The sequence below is a fragment of the Oncorhynchus gorbuscha genome, linkage group LG01 (assembly GCF_021184085.1).
Source record: "Oncorhynchus gorbuscha isolate QuinsamMale2020 ecotype Even-year linkage group LG01, OgorEven_v1.0, whole genome shotgun sequence".
Classification (NCBI taxonomy): Eukaryota; Metazoa; Chordata; class Actinopteri; order Salmoniformes; family Salmonidae; genus Oncorhynchus; species Oncorhynchus gorbuscha.
Window position 1 is genome coordinate 74,488,954 of NC_060173.1, and position 14,967 is coordinate 74,503,920.

Below are 14,967 nucleotides of genomic sequence, written 5' to 3' on the forward strand. Positions count from 1 at the left end.
CTTTAAGCAAAACATTGGAAATGTATTGACAGTGACTAAGGAGCAGAGTAGGGTACTGGGCAGAGGCCGTCATGATATTTCTAATGTTTATCATATAAAGAATGTAGCATTGTGCCCTACATTCTTTATATGATAAACATTAGAAATATGATGGCCATGCATGTGGCTGCCAGCCAAATACTGTGGCTTACGGTAACAAACACCACAACCACGCTGATCCTCAACATGGGAGCCCCACAGGGGTGTGTGCTCAGCCCCCTCCTATACTCCCTGTTCACGCATGACTGCGTGGCCACACACGTCTCCAGCCTCAATCATCAAGCTTGCTGACTACACAACAGTGGTTGGGGTGATTACCAACAACGATGAGACAGCCTACAGGGAGGAGGTGAGTGCCTTGGTGGAGTGGTGCCAGGAAAATAATCCCTCCCTTCTCGTCAACAAAACGGAAGGAGCTGATCGTGGACTACAGGAGTCAGCAGAGAGTGCACGTCCCATCCACATCGACTCGGACGCAGTAGAGGGTCAAGTTCCTCGTTGTTCACGTCACTGTGGACCTGAAATGGTCCCTTCACACAAGTGTGGTGAAGGCGCAACACCGCCTCTTCAACCTCAGGAGGCTGAACAAATTCGACTTGTTCCCTAAAACCCTAACCAACTCCTACAAATGCACCATTGAGAGCATCATGTTGGGCTGCATAACTGCCCGGTACAGCAATTGCACCGTGTGCAACTGCAGGGCTCTCCAGAGGGTGGTGCGGTCTGCCCGGCGCAACATCATACGGCACACTGCCTGCCCTCCAGGACAACTTCTGCACCCGGTGTCACAGTAAGGTCAAGAAGATCATCAAGGACCTCAGCCACCTGAGTCATGGCCTGTTAACCCCACTACCATTTAGAAGGCGGCAACAGTACAGGTGCTTCAAAGCTGGGACCGAGAGACTGATTAACAGCTTCCATCCCCAGGCCATCAGACTTTTATGGCAGACATATCAGTGTGGATGACGGATCACCACCTCAAGCTAAACTTCGGCAAGACGGAGCTGCTCTTCCTCCCGGGGAAGGACTGCCCGTTCCATGATCTCGCCATCACGGTTGACAACTCCATTGTGTCCTCCTCCCAGAGCGCTAAGAACCTTGGCGTGATCCTGGACAACACCCTGTCGTTCTCAACTAACATCAAGGCGGTGGCCCGTTCCTGTAGGTTCATGCTCTACAACATCCGCAGAGTACGACCCTGCCTCACACAGGAAGCGGCGCAGGTCCTAATCCAGGCACTTGTCATCTCCCATCTGGATTACTGCAACTCGCTGTTGGCTGGGCTCCCTGCCTGTGCCATTAAACCCCTTCAACTCATCCAGAACGCCGCAGCCCGTCTGGTGTTCAACCTTCCCAAGTTCTCTCACGTCACCCCGCTCCTCCGCTCTCTCCACTGGCTTCCAGTTGAAGCTCGCATCCGCTACAAGACCATGGTGCTTGCCTACGGAGCTGTGAGGGGAACGGCACCTCAGTACCTCCAGGCTCTGATCAGGCCCTACACCCAAACAAGGGCACTGCGTTCATCCACCTCTGGCCTGCTCGCCTCCCTACCACTGAGGAAGTACAGTTCCCGCTCAGCCCAGTCAAAACTGTTCGCTGCTCTGGCCCCCAATGGTGGAACAAACTCCCTCACGACGCCAGGACAGCGGAGTCAATCACCACCTTCCGGAGACACCTGAAACCCCACCTCTTTAAGGAATACCTAGGATAGGATAAGTAATCCTTCTCACCCCCCTTTAAGATTTAGATGCACTATTGTAAAGTGACTGTTCTACTGGATGTCATAAGGTGAATGCACCAATTTGTAAGTCGCTCTGGATAAGAGCGTCTGCTAAACGACTTAAATGTAAATGTTTTAAACAGCCACCACATGACGACCTCTGCCCAGTACCCTACTCTGCTCCTTAGTCACTGTCAATAGCCGGCTACCACCGGGTACTCTATCCTGCACCTTAGAGACTGCTGCTCCATGACCATAGTCTTGAACACTGGTCACTTTAATAATGTTTACATACTATTTGTATATTTACTGCTGCACTACATTGTATTATAATATATATTTTTTATATTGTGTTCTATCCTGTTCTATTTTTAAACCTTATAGACCTGCTTTGTTTAAAAACAAACAGACATAGATATACACTGAGTGTACAAAACATTAAGAACACTTTTTCTTTCTAAGATGTAGACTGAACAGGTGAATCCAGGGTGCGCAACTCAGTATTTGGAAGGTGTTCCTAATGTTTGGTACACTCAGTGTACTGTAGGACACACAGAACATTTGATACATTTTGAATATCACACCGTAGGCACAGTTTTCACACTTAGCTTGTTCCGATGTTCTTCAGATGTGTTAAATACTTCAGTGTTTTGTAATGTGGTGAAATTATTGTTGTGTGTCTCCTCAGGACGGAAGAGCGACGGTCAACCAGGACACCAGACTGGACAACCGAGTCATTGATCTCAGAGTAAGTTCTACACTATCACTCATAAGCCAGTGTTACCTTCTTCGATGACAAATTAATTACACAAAAACGAAACATGAGTTTTTTTTTAAGACATTATATTTGTATCAACAGATATTGTAATGATGAGATGCCATTTGTGACAGAATCACGGCATATGTCCCTTTTCGCAGGAAGGCACTGAGTTAGCCTGCTTGTAGAGTGGAGTATAGAACTGCAGGAATTCGGGAAGGAAAGGGTTGCTAGAGGTCTCATTGTTGTGCCCTGTTCTGAGGCGCCCACACTGATGTGGCAGCAGCAGGAAAACAGCTTTAGCGCTCGCCTCAGACTGGCTTTGTCACAACACCTGCTTCTACACAATGTCTCTTTGAGCTCATGGACTTGGGCCTGTTATCACAACCACACTTAAATGAACAGTAAACCCATAAAGCGGTTTTCACACAGACCCCAAACCCGGCTCAACAATCAAGGGTCAAAAGTAATGAAACGGCTCCTAACACACCAGGCTCGGGTTTTCCAAGTTGTTGTGAAAATGGAAGGAAATAGATATACTAGCTAGACATTTTTGCTGAAAATAAATTTCTGCACTCTAATGAAGGACAATAGCAGTAAGTCACAATCTGAGTGGTGGCATGTGACCAAAACCACAAGCCATGGCCCGTTAGACACTTGTTTTGAGAGCTTGAATGTCAACGAGAGTGACGCACTGAGCTATTTTGCTCTCACTCTCTTTTATACCCTCCACCCTGGTGTGAGGATGTCGAAAGAGAAGTGATCTATGATGACACCACAGCTCCGCCCATCTGCTCACAGTAGAGGTGTTTTGCACAGGAAATCCTTGAGTTATGTAAATACTTTTGATATGTCAGTTCCTACTCAGGCTATCATAGCAGTTGGTTGGCTCGCCGGGTATGGTATTTGTCTAGTGTTTTTTTCTAGGGTTCTTCAGAAGTGTTTTTATTCATCAGGGCAGTAGTTATTTTCTGACCTCTGTCCACTATACATATAATCCATGAGCTGGGGGAGTGTTCATGGACTAAAATATCAGTTGACCATTTCTAACAGGGCCCTGAACTAAAGTCTGACTGGCCCAGAGTCATTGTCTGACAATAGGATAGTCACACAGAAAACTCCCGTTCAGGACTTTGGGAAAGTCTAGAAGATAGAAATGTGAGCCTTTTTTCAATCAGGAGGTTCATCAAAGTGCCTGACCCTGGCTTTATGTAGATGCATGAAGCCAGATAGAACTGGTTGAATAAATCCTTACTAATAACACCAGTCATATTAAGAAATGAGTCAACTTAGAACTAAGAAAGAACACACCTATTCACAATGCTGTTTGTAGCCCAACGGTCATAGGGTTGGGGGGGTTTTAACGGTTCCTCTGCTCTTTCCCAGATGTTCTGTGTAATACCCAGCTCATTGACGTGCCTCATCACGAGTTGTTTTGATGATTGGGTTATTTTCTATGCAACTAAGTTTACCTCTGTGTACAATCAGATTGCTCAAAGCTGATTTTATATGTGACTATATGTTTGTATGTGAATAGATAATTTCAGATGAACTTGTTTGCCAATGTTAGGTTTTAAAAAGAGAACAAAGCTTTATATCTCATGTTTATTTTCTAAAGGCTGACATTAGTGTGAAATGCACCCTACTCTAACTTGAATCAACGGCAAAAAGTACAATTGAAAAAGTAAAATAAAAAGGTAAAATTGAGTGTTCCATTTGGAAATAGGCCAAGCCTTACTATTTCCACTCCCTTTAATGAAATGAAAGGTGTCGAGACTGTATGAGGCAAGATGTGACTCAAAGCAGTGTTATTGACTCATCTTTGGCATTGTGTAATACCTCTGTTGACTCTTGTTGTTTCTGCTTGTTGCTCCTCTGGTAGACAACAACCAGCCAGGCCATCTTCCGCCTGCAGTCGGGAGTTTGCCAGCTCTTTAGAGACACCCTGACCAACAAGGGCTTTGTGGAGATCCAGACCCCCAAAATCATATCAGGTACCACCAACGTGCCCCTGTGTCTCAGACTGGACATGATTTGTCAATTAAAAGTTAAAAGGCAAACAATATTGGCCTTTAGATTCCTACTTGACTTGTATTAAGTACAGGTAGTAGGAAGACAAGGTACTTTTCCACTAGTCTCAAAGAGACATGCTCTTTCATGTTCAGATGGGTTTGGGTAATGGAAGGTGGGGAGTAGAGTGTGAGCAGTGTAGAAATTCAAGCTCAAAAGGCCATTCATTCCTCTATTGATGATAGGGTCTCTAGTTCACATACCCTTGAGATAATTCACAGTAGGATTACTGTCTACCAGTTACCTTGTGGAGCAGTGCCGGCTCGAATTTGTCTGGTCATTCGTGCTCTTATTGATGAGCTAAACTGCACTTCACAAGTGTGAGCACATAATGAGTGAGCGTGTGTCATATTTTGTAGCTATAGAAATAAGCTTTAAACCAACGTAAGACATAACAGTGTTGTTTACTGCTGTACATTCCACCACATCACAACATGTACTACCTCGTGTAGTGTACTGAGCTGGGGTGTAACAAGTGTTCCTTTCACTTCCTCAACTGTAGGAGCCAATGAAATAAGCCCAGCCTGGCATTGACACATTTAAAATTGCCGCCTTTTTAGGTGCAAGCAGCTGTGTATCAACAGTGTTTACTACTCAAAGAAAAAACATATTTTCCTCTGCCAACACCCATCACACGTACACTGTACAAAATGTACTCTGTGACCACCCTTCTGTAAAGGACAACACCTATCACAGGATATACTATGAAGTGAATGTCAAATATGGCTCATACGTGGCTCATACGTAAACATGCTCCAGAAATGTGTCGCCTACTAAGTTTTTTTTATTTTTTAAACCTCCCGCTTTGGGCTGGATGTGTCAATGTTAGTGCTTTTTGAGGTTCTTTCGGTTACAGTTAGATTCTACAAAAAATAACCACGGGTTACTTTATTTTATTTGATGACTTTATTATTTAATTCCTAGTCCTCATCTCTATAGAGCTGCTATCTATGCTGTCTGACAAAAATCACAATTTTAGAAGTTCTTAAAAGTAAACAAGGCATGCTTTTATGACTACTGAATACCAACTATCAATCACTTATATCAGGTATTTTCGGGTAGCGAAGCAACTGCTTTCTGTCCCTCTTGATTGCAAGTTTTCTCCCCCGTCTCCGTGTCTTCCTACACTGTTCTTATTATAGCTCAATACAGACCGCACAAGTAGGCAAACGCGCAATGGATTATGGTCATTGTTGTTACCACGTTTTCTGCCTTAAACTATGTAGAATATTGGCCTGTTGGAAACTACAACTCCCTACTACATATCACAGTTTAGGCTTGATCTGATTTATCTCTACATAAACTGCACATTGAGCTCACAGAAAGAAAAAAACATAATGGAATTCAAATAATTGTACCGAAATCAATCGGTAAATGAGTTTAAAAAACAAAAAAATATTTTAAAAAATGAGAGAGTGAGAGAGCAATGAAGTGGGGCACATATCTGCTGTAATACGCATTTTCCAGGGACCACTTTTGGACCTTACCGCTACTTTTAGAACTACTAGCTAAAAGTACTGTAGAATCTCTTTTAATGGTTAATAATTGTAATCAAAATCTAATCAAATTGTATTTGTCACATGCTTCGTAAACAGCAGATGTAGATTAACAGTGAAATGCTTACATTGTTAGGAAATTTAATTGTCACCAAGGTTAGTTAAAAAATATTATTTTGGGTTAGGGGTTGCTACTCTTCTGGAATAGTTTGACTCAAAGGTATCTTTCTCCTCTCTAGCTGCCAGTGAGGGTGGCGCGAACGTCTTCACTGTGTCCTACTTCAAAACCAGCGCCTACCTGGCCCAGTCTCCCCAGCTCTACAAGCAGATGTGTATCTGTGCTGACTTTGACAAGGTGTTTTGTGTGGGACCAGGTGAGTCAATATCTAGGGCAGAACCTGTGGTCTAGCTGTAATGCTTCCCGCCAGGCACATATACTGCAAGGGTTCCATCCTCGCGTCTCCCCTTACTTCTGTGTTCCTGCTGGACCGTCTCTCCCCTTTTGTTTCAAGCCATCTGAATAAAGTGTCAAATATAAAAAGATATATATTGAAAAGACCATCTCTAAGCCCTTCACCTAACCCCTTTTCACTCCCCAATGAACACTATCCAATAATGGGAATGAATGAAACTGCTGTGTTGAATACATCAGTCGCTAGTTATGTAGTCAACAAACAAACACTATTCAGGAAAAGTGACCTACACAATATTAAACCTGGGCGGATTACCACATAGGAAACATTTATCTCACTGGCTTGTGCTTGGTTGCATAATGTCCCCCGTCTCTTCTCTGTGCGGTAGCTCAACAGGGACATCACCTGGCCAGATCCACACATAACCAGGGGAGTAATGACTTCTCCCCCCACTGCAGTCTCGTATGTCTGGTCAATGTGCCCTGGTCGAAATAGTGCACTATAAAGGGAGTAGGGTGCCATTTGAGACGCTGCCGCCGATGTCTAGTATACCTCTGGGGTGATGGATCTAATCCTCTTAGTGAAATACAATGGCGCTGATAGTAACTGAAGATGTTCTCTGTTCCAGTGTTCAGAGCAGAAGACTCCAACACCCATCGTCATCTGACAGAGTTTGTAGGTCTGGATATTGAGTTGGCATTCAACTACCACTACCACGAAGTGATCGAGTCCATCACCGACACCATGGTGCAGATCTTCAAAGGGCTCAGAGAAAAGTAAGATGTTGATGCACTTCTAACCCATATTTGCAAGCAAAGTGAATGAGTACGGTTGAATCTTTAGAGGGCCCATTACAGGGCTATAACTGGAACACATGGATGATGCCCTATAGAAAGTACACCGCTGAAAGGGCATGGCATCGATGTGTATGTTCGCTCGCTTGTTTGTTTATGTGTGTGTATGTTGTCCAGGTTCCAGACTGAGATCCAGACGGTGGGGAAGCAGTACTCCAGTGAGCCCTTCAGGTTCCTGGAGCCCACTCTGAGGCTGGAGTACACGGAGGGCGTGGCCATGCTCCGGGAGGCCGGGGTGGACATGGGAGACGAGGAGGACCTCAGGTCCGTGGCGGGTCAAGAGTTTGCAGCAGTGTTACGTTTACGCATGTTGTTGATAACACCTTCAAGTAAAGTTCAAATAAAGATGGCTTTGTTTTGTAAGTCTGGAACTGATGTTTTTCTTGTTTATCTTCTAATTGATCTAAAGTCAATTGTTTAACATTTTTCACAGCACTCCAAATGAGAAGTTGCTCGGTCGTCTGGTGAAAGAAAAGGTATGTTATCATGCCATTGACTTCTCGGGGTGACAACACATGTAGTTATATTACTCTCTGTATCTACAGGTAGCTGCCCAAATATTGGAAACACTTGAATAAACAAGGGATACAAAGTGTATTGAAAGCAGGTGCTTCCACACAGGTGTGGTTTCGGAGTTAATCATGTATAAAATGCTGGGTAGGCCATTATTTTGGCTACCGTGGCTATGCCCCCATAGGATAACAAATCACAGGGCACGAGTGGTCACTTAATGGTTTGATGAGCATGAAAATGATGTAAAGCATATGCCCTGGCTGTCTCAGTCACCAGATCTCAACACAATTGAACACTTATGGGAGATTCTGGAGCGGCGCCTAAGATAGCATTTCCCACCACCAGCAAAACACCAAATTATGGAAATGATTTTGTAAGAATGGCGTTACATCCCTTCAATCGAGTTCCAGACACTTGTGGAATCCATGCCGACTCGGTTTCCCTATGCCCTATTAAGACACGAAAGTTGGTGTTTCCTTTATTTTTGGCAGTTACCTGTAGGTACACATGCAGGTCATATCTAGCTGTAAAGCGGACTAACTCATCTCTGTTTCCTTTCTGTTAGTATGACACTGACTTCTATGTGCTGGACAAGTACCCCCTGGCTGTGAGGCCCTTCTACACCATGCCTGACCCCAATGACAAAGTATGCGCGTCACTAAACGCACGCACACACACGCACACAACACATGCTCATGACACCATTGTGGCATTCACTGAACTTGTTATATGACTTATGTTTCCTCCTCAGAAATACTCCAACTCCTACGACATGTTCATGAGAGGAGAGGAGATCCTCTCTGGCGCTCAGAGGATCCACGATGCCCAGCTGCTTACTGAGAGGGCCATTCACCACAACATTGGTAATTAGACAACTCTGCCTTGTTATTCAAAGTGGCAATATTTGTCACTCAATAAATCATGCTTCCTTCCCTCCTCTCAAGCGATTGCTAGAGAATAAGCATATTTTTACTATGTCACAAATACACTGGTGGCTGGTGCTGATATGTAAAGTGTTGATGCAGATCTGGAGAAGATCAAGTCCTACATCGACTCTTTCCGTTATGGAGCTCCCCCACACGGAGGTGGTGGCATTGGTAAGACATTAAATACTTATTCTAAACCCATACCCTCTCAATATGAAATCCAATGTAAATATATGCTAAATATACTCATGGTAAATATAGTCATTATGAAAAACATTGTAAAGGTACTCTAAATATACTCATCGTTAGTGTACTGTGACGGTTACGGTGAGTTCTCTCCCTCAGGGCTGGAAAGAGTCTGCATGCTCTACCTGGGTCTTCAAAATGTCCGCCAGGTCTCCATGTTCCCCCGTGACCCCAAACGCTTGACCCCCTGAACGGCCATCGCCACTGGAGACAGATGCAAGACATGGGGAATCTATATTCATCTCCAAAACACCAGACAGAGTTGAGAAATTAGTGCCACGACACTGAAGTGCTACTGCGATTAACAAATAGAGAATCAAGCCAGGGTACTACTACGGTCAACAGTATTCAGTAATAGAAAATGACACATGAAGAAATAGATTGATAATATAAGGGAGAAAGAATCTTAATACACAATACAGAAGTGGAATATGATTAAGGGATGTGTTGGCTTAGGCTCACCTATGCATTACTTACCTTGTGTTGTATCTCTTAACACTTTTCTATGGGGTTGATCAACTTTGATACCAGTCTTTGTCACACTACAGAGGTATGACTAATAAATAATCATGGTCTGCTGACATTTGTTGTAATTGTTTGATGTTTTTAAAGTAAAAAGTATTAAGAACTTGAAAAGCACATTTAATTTCTTTACGTTCTTTTATGGGAGAAACAACCCCTTTATCGTATTAAACACATTCTTTGCTATAGAGAATGTGCTAAGGTGCTTGCTTTTCTCCACCGATTCATTCGGGCGTTTTTATCACTACAAGCCTGGTTACTTGAGAAACAATGTAGAAGTCTTTTGATTACCTGTGGGGACGGCTGATGTCATGTTTGAAACATATTTCAGGGTTCATTATACTTTTTATAATTGGTGGACATTATAAAGCTCCTTTTGTCAGGAAAAGCACCATGGTGAAATGGCACCTGAAAGGAATAGTGTCTGAAATCAACTCAAGGGAAGAACTCATCAGTAGGCTCATAATTGGAAAAGTCCCTATACTGATAAGCTGTATATGAGAACATGCTTTTTTTCATTACATCCCCCCTCTATTCCATCCTAAATCAGTTAGGTTGGTGATTGGGTTGTAATTAAGTCCCCGTGGAATAATTGCTTTTTCACAGACCGAACTGCAGAACTACAGAGACCTTTTGATATGTACTTGTCTCGATTAAGGAGGGGTTCTGAAATATATATCTCAAGGAAAGTTCATTCCTTTCTACAGTGTATCACATTCAATTTCTAAGAGAAGCGATGTTAGAATATACTGTCATTTGTAATATAGTATCAATGGATGCATACAAGCACACATTTTATTGAGCTAATTTAACATTTAATGTTTTGACAATTCATATTTAATTATGTTTTAAATGTGTACTGTTTCAGGAGAAAAGGCAACGTAAGGACAAAGTTTTTGACAAAAATACTTAGGTCAAGTCACAGGTCATTCAGACAAGCCTGTTGCATTCATAACATCCATTCGGGGAATAATAACTATACTGTGGTATATATATTTAATCTTAATTGAAATTGTGCAGCACTCTCATAAGGTTACCATGTTAACAGCGTCAAAAGACAAAGACATTTTTTGTTTTGTTTAGGAGCAGTGACAGATTGGGCGAATAAATACAATAGAAGGATGATCCACACCAGGTCAAACGTCATCCCCCTGCCTTTGTTCTGTGGAAGCGCCAACTAGTTGCAAGAGGAAAGTAAAGATCTGGACGATGTCAACATAAAGTGAAAGTGCTCCAAAAAACACTCATCTGGGATGACGGAAAGCTCACGTTTTCCGATGAGTAGCTAGGTGCTAAACATTTCAAGAAATGGTTAATTCCATACAGGTTGGTTCAAGAGAAATGTACATTTCTCCAATTCCCTCTGAAATACTGAGGGTTTTCAATGAACTCGCCAGTGTGTAAACGACAGCTCTGATTGCAACATATAGCACGTGAAGCCGTGGGATCTGCGAGTGGAAGAAAACACAGGACCTTCTGTACTGTATGTATAGGCCTACATTTATCAGATACAAGACATGACCAGAAGTATGTGGTATCGGCCAGCACACAATTAGGGCGGCGCACAATTGGCCCAGCGTCATCCGTGTTTGGCAGGTGTAGGCCGTCATTGTAAATAAGAACTTGTTAACTGACTTGCCTACCGGTAGTTAAATAAAAATATCTCATTACAAAATCATGGGCATTAATATGGAGTTTGTCCCCCTTTAGCTGCTTAACAGCCTCCACTCTTCTGGGAAGGCTTTTCACTAGATGTTGAGACATTGCTGCGGGGACTTAATTCCATTAAGCTACAAGAGCATTAGTGAGGTTGGGGACTGATGTTGGGTGATAGGCCTGGCTCGCATTCGGCGTTCCAATTCATACCGAAGATGTTCGATGGGGTTGGGGTCAAGGCTCTGTGCAGGCCAGTCAAGTTCTTACACACCGATCTCAACAAACCATTTCTGTATGGACTTCAATTTGTACACAGGGGCATTGTCATGCTAAAACAGGAAAAGGCCTTCCCCAAACTGTTGCCACAAAGTTGGAAGCACAGAATGATCTAGAATGTCATAGTATGCATTAAGATTTCCCGTCACTGGAACTAAGGGGCCTAGGCCGAACCACGAAAATCAGTTGGCACCATGCATATGGGCAGGTAGCGTTCTCCTGGCATCCACCAAACCCAGATTCGTTAGTCGGACTGCCAGATGGTGAAGCGCGATTCATCACTCCAGGGAATGCATTTCCACTGTTCCATAGTCCAATGGCGGTGAGCTTTACACCACTCCAGCCGATGCTTATCGTTGCACATGGTGATCTTAGGCGTGTGTGCTACTGCTCGGCCATGGAAACCCATTTCATGGAGCTCCCGACAAACAGTACTTGTGCTGACGTTGCTTCCAGAGGCTGTTTGGAACTTGGTAGTGAGTTTTGCAACCGAGGACAGATGATGTTTACGCGCTTCAGCACTTGGCAGTCCTTTTCTTTGAGCTTGTGTGGCCTACCACTTCACGGCTGAGCCGTTATTGCACCTAGACGTTTCCACTTCACATTAACAGCCCTTACAGTTGACCGGGGTAGCTCTAGCAGTGCAGAAATGTATTGAACTTACCTTTTGGAAAGGTAGCATCCTATGACGGTGCCACATTGAAAATCACTGAGCTCTTCAGTATGGCCATTCTACTGTCAATATTTGTCTATGGAGATTGCATGGATGTGTGCTCAATTTTATACACCTGTCAGCAACGGGTGTGTCTGAAATAGCCAAATCCACTTATTTTAAGGGGTGTCCACCTACTTTTGTATATATAGTGTACTTACAAATAGAGATACGCCCTACTATTGAAGTGCATTTGATGTGAAAAAGATGCAAGCACATTATTATTTCAGCTTTTTTTTCAATAGATCAACATTTGACTACACCGAGGCACTTACATACGTGAAGGATAGTACTATGGAGGTGATTATCCCAGTAACTAAGACTACGATGGCAAGAATACCTAAAAGTCCCCCCTCCCACAAGATGTAAAATACACCTGCCGTAAGCATAGACATAGCTACATGTTATTCACATCATTGGTCAGACGACAATCAATAAGGTCCAATTGTTGGAATGTTTCATAAAATGGCACATGAATGGACTATGAACTCTAACTTCATATACAGTGGGGAGAGTATTTGATACACTGCCAATTTTGCAGGTTTTCTTACTTACAAAGCATGTAGAGGTCTGTAATGTTTATCATAGGTACACTTCAACTGTGAGAGACGGAATCTAAAACAAAAATCCAGAATATCACATTGTATGATTTTTAAGTAATTAATTAGCACAACAGTTGATGTTGAGATGTGTCTGTTATTTGAACTCTATGAAGAATCTATTTGGCCTGGTAACTCTAATGAACTTACCCAAAGTTCTTGATTGACTGACCTTCATGTCTTAAAGTAATGATGGACTGTCATTTCTCTTTGCTTATCTGATAAGTTCTTGCCACTACGGGGTGAGTAATTACTGTCCTGATATCTAGACGCTCTTAGGTCATAAGAGACGGTGGCAGAAACATTATGTACAAAATAAGTTTCAAATAACGCAAAAAACACACACAATAGCACAAATCCCGGTGGGGGATATTGTTAAGATATTTAAACAATCAGAATATCCACAAGCAAGGTTCTGGGTAGACAACTTGTTTCATATAACTGTTCCCTTAAATTTGGACCATTTTTATTTTGTAACTCGATGGAATGCATTTAGGGAGTAGGTCAGAGACCTGGCCGGGTGGTGCCAGAATAACAACCTATCCCTTAACGTAACCAAGACTAAGGAGATGATTGTGGACTACAGGAAAAGGAGGACCGAGCACGCCCCCATTCTCATCGACGGGGCTGTATAACACCTCCCTTTGCAAGCCAAATAAATATCTTCTACCGAAGCATGACCTTCATCCACATACCATTTTTATGTTCCATCAACGTCCCACCAAACATATACAGAACATAAGATATTAATGTTGTAGACACGTTTCATGGGAACGTTGCAAGAACATTCCTGACCTATGTCCAGTTTGAGGGATAGGAGAATATTCCATCAACATCCCACCAAACATACACAGAACATGATTGCCATTTTCTCAGAATATAAGATAATAATGTTCTAGATACGTTTCATGGGAATGTTGCAAGAACATTCCTGTGTGTCAGTCATCAGGACCTTTCCAGGCGGTCCCAAAGAAATAGAATGTTCTTGCAACGTTCTCATGAAAAGTGTCTAGAACATTAATATGAGGCATGAGTCCAGGACATCCCTAGCGGAGACCCAGCACCTGGGTAAGGTCTGTTTCACATTAAGGGAATGGTCTGTTAGAAACATTCCTTGTACATCACTGGAACATTCCTATGAAAATGTTAGGTACTAACATAAGGAGACTCTTAATAAAGGAACTATCAGGTCTCAGGTAAGACCCAAGTGCAGACTGTGTTCAAGTAACAGGTCAAGGCAGAAAGGGGTCGATAATCCAGAGTAGTGGGGTCAAGGTACAGGACGGCAGGCAGATCCAGGGTCAGGCAGAGGTCGCTAATCCAGAGTAGGGGCACAGGACGGCAGGCAGGCTCAGAGTCAGGACAAGCAAGGGTCAAAACCAAGAGGACGAGAAAAAGCAGCTGAGACAAAACGCTGGTTGACTTGAACAAACAAGACGAACTGGCAACAGGCAAATAGAAAACACCTGTATAAGGACCCAGGGGATAATGGGGAAGATGGGCGACACCTAGAGAAGGGTGGAGACAAGCACAAGGACAGTTGAAACAGATCAGGGCATGACAGGAACTTTCTCTAATGTTGTGGGAACATTTGTTGTTAGCTAGGTAGCTACATCTGTTATTGTATTTTTGCCAGCACATAATGTATGAAAACAACTTACTAAGACAAGCTATTAAATTGTAGGTATACATTGTACACAATATCTTAACTTGTTTATATATACTACAACAAACAGATGAGAAAGTATAGCGATTGGTTCCCCACAGGACATTCCAGAGCACAGCCCATGGAAGTAAAACCTAAATGTGATTTTAACAACAGGTTATTCGTGTTAAGTCAATTAATGTTAGCTTCTGTAAAGATTAGTATATCACTTACACGTCACATTTTTTGTCTACAGGCAGTGGCGACCAGTCGTTCAGGGCAGGTGGGGCAGATATATTTTTTTGTTTGGCATGTTATTTTGGCATTAATACGTGTCACATATGAGTTTGCAAACAATGTACAAAAAAATCATTGAGTTAATAAAGCTGCAGATAAACATGGTCTCTTTTGATTTCTTGTCTAAAGCCGCTCCAAAATGCAGATGTTTCAGCTTAGCTCAGCGCATTCTGTGGTGGTGGGGCAGCCAGCGGAAAATACAGAGCATAGGGGTTGGTAATGTTCT

At 43.0% G+C, this 14,967-nt stretch overlaps 1 protein-coding gene across 1 annotated transcript in view; it reads left to right on the forward strand.

Annotated features, from left to right (window-relative positions):
* The window catches only part of LOC124042002 (aspartate--tRNA ligase, cytoplasmic-like), a 28,151-nt gene extending 18,534 nt beyond the window's left edge, over positions 1-9,617 (forward strand). The window contains exons 9-18 of the mRNA XM_046360259.1: positions 2,448-2,507; positions 4,399-4,510; positions 6,322-6,456; positions 7,124-7,271; positions 7,467-7,613; positions 7,783-7,825; positions 8,428-8,508; positions 8,614-8,725; positions 8,888-8,959; positions 9,134-9,617. Of these exons, the coding sequence (XP_046216215.1) occupies positions 2,448-2,507; positions 4,399-4,510; positions 6,322-6,456; positions 7,124-7,271; positions 7,467-7,613; positions 7,783-7,825; positions 8,428-8,508; positions 8,614-8,725; positions 8,888-8,959; positions 9,134-9,225 (1,002 nt within the window). The 3' untranslated portion in view covers positions 9,226-9,617. The remainder of the gene's footprint in view (positions 1-2,447; positions 2,508-4,398; positions 4,511-6,321; positions 6,457-7,123; positions 7,272-7,466; positions 7,614-7,782; positions 7,826-8,427; positions 8,509-8,613; positions 8,726-8,887; positions 8,960-9,133) is intronic.
* Positions 9,618-14,967: the final 5,350 nt, after the last annotated feature.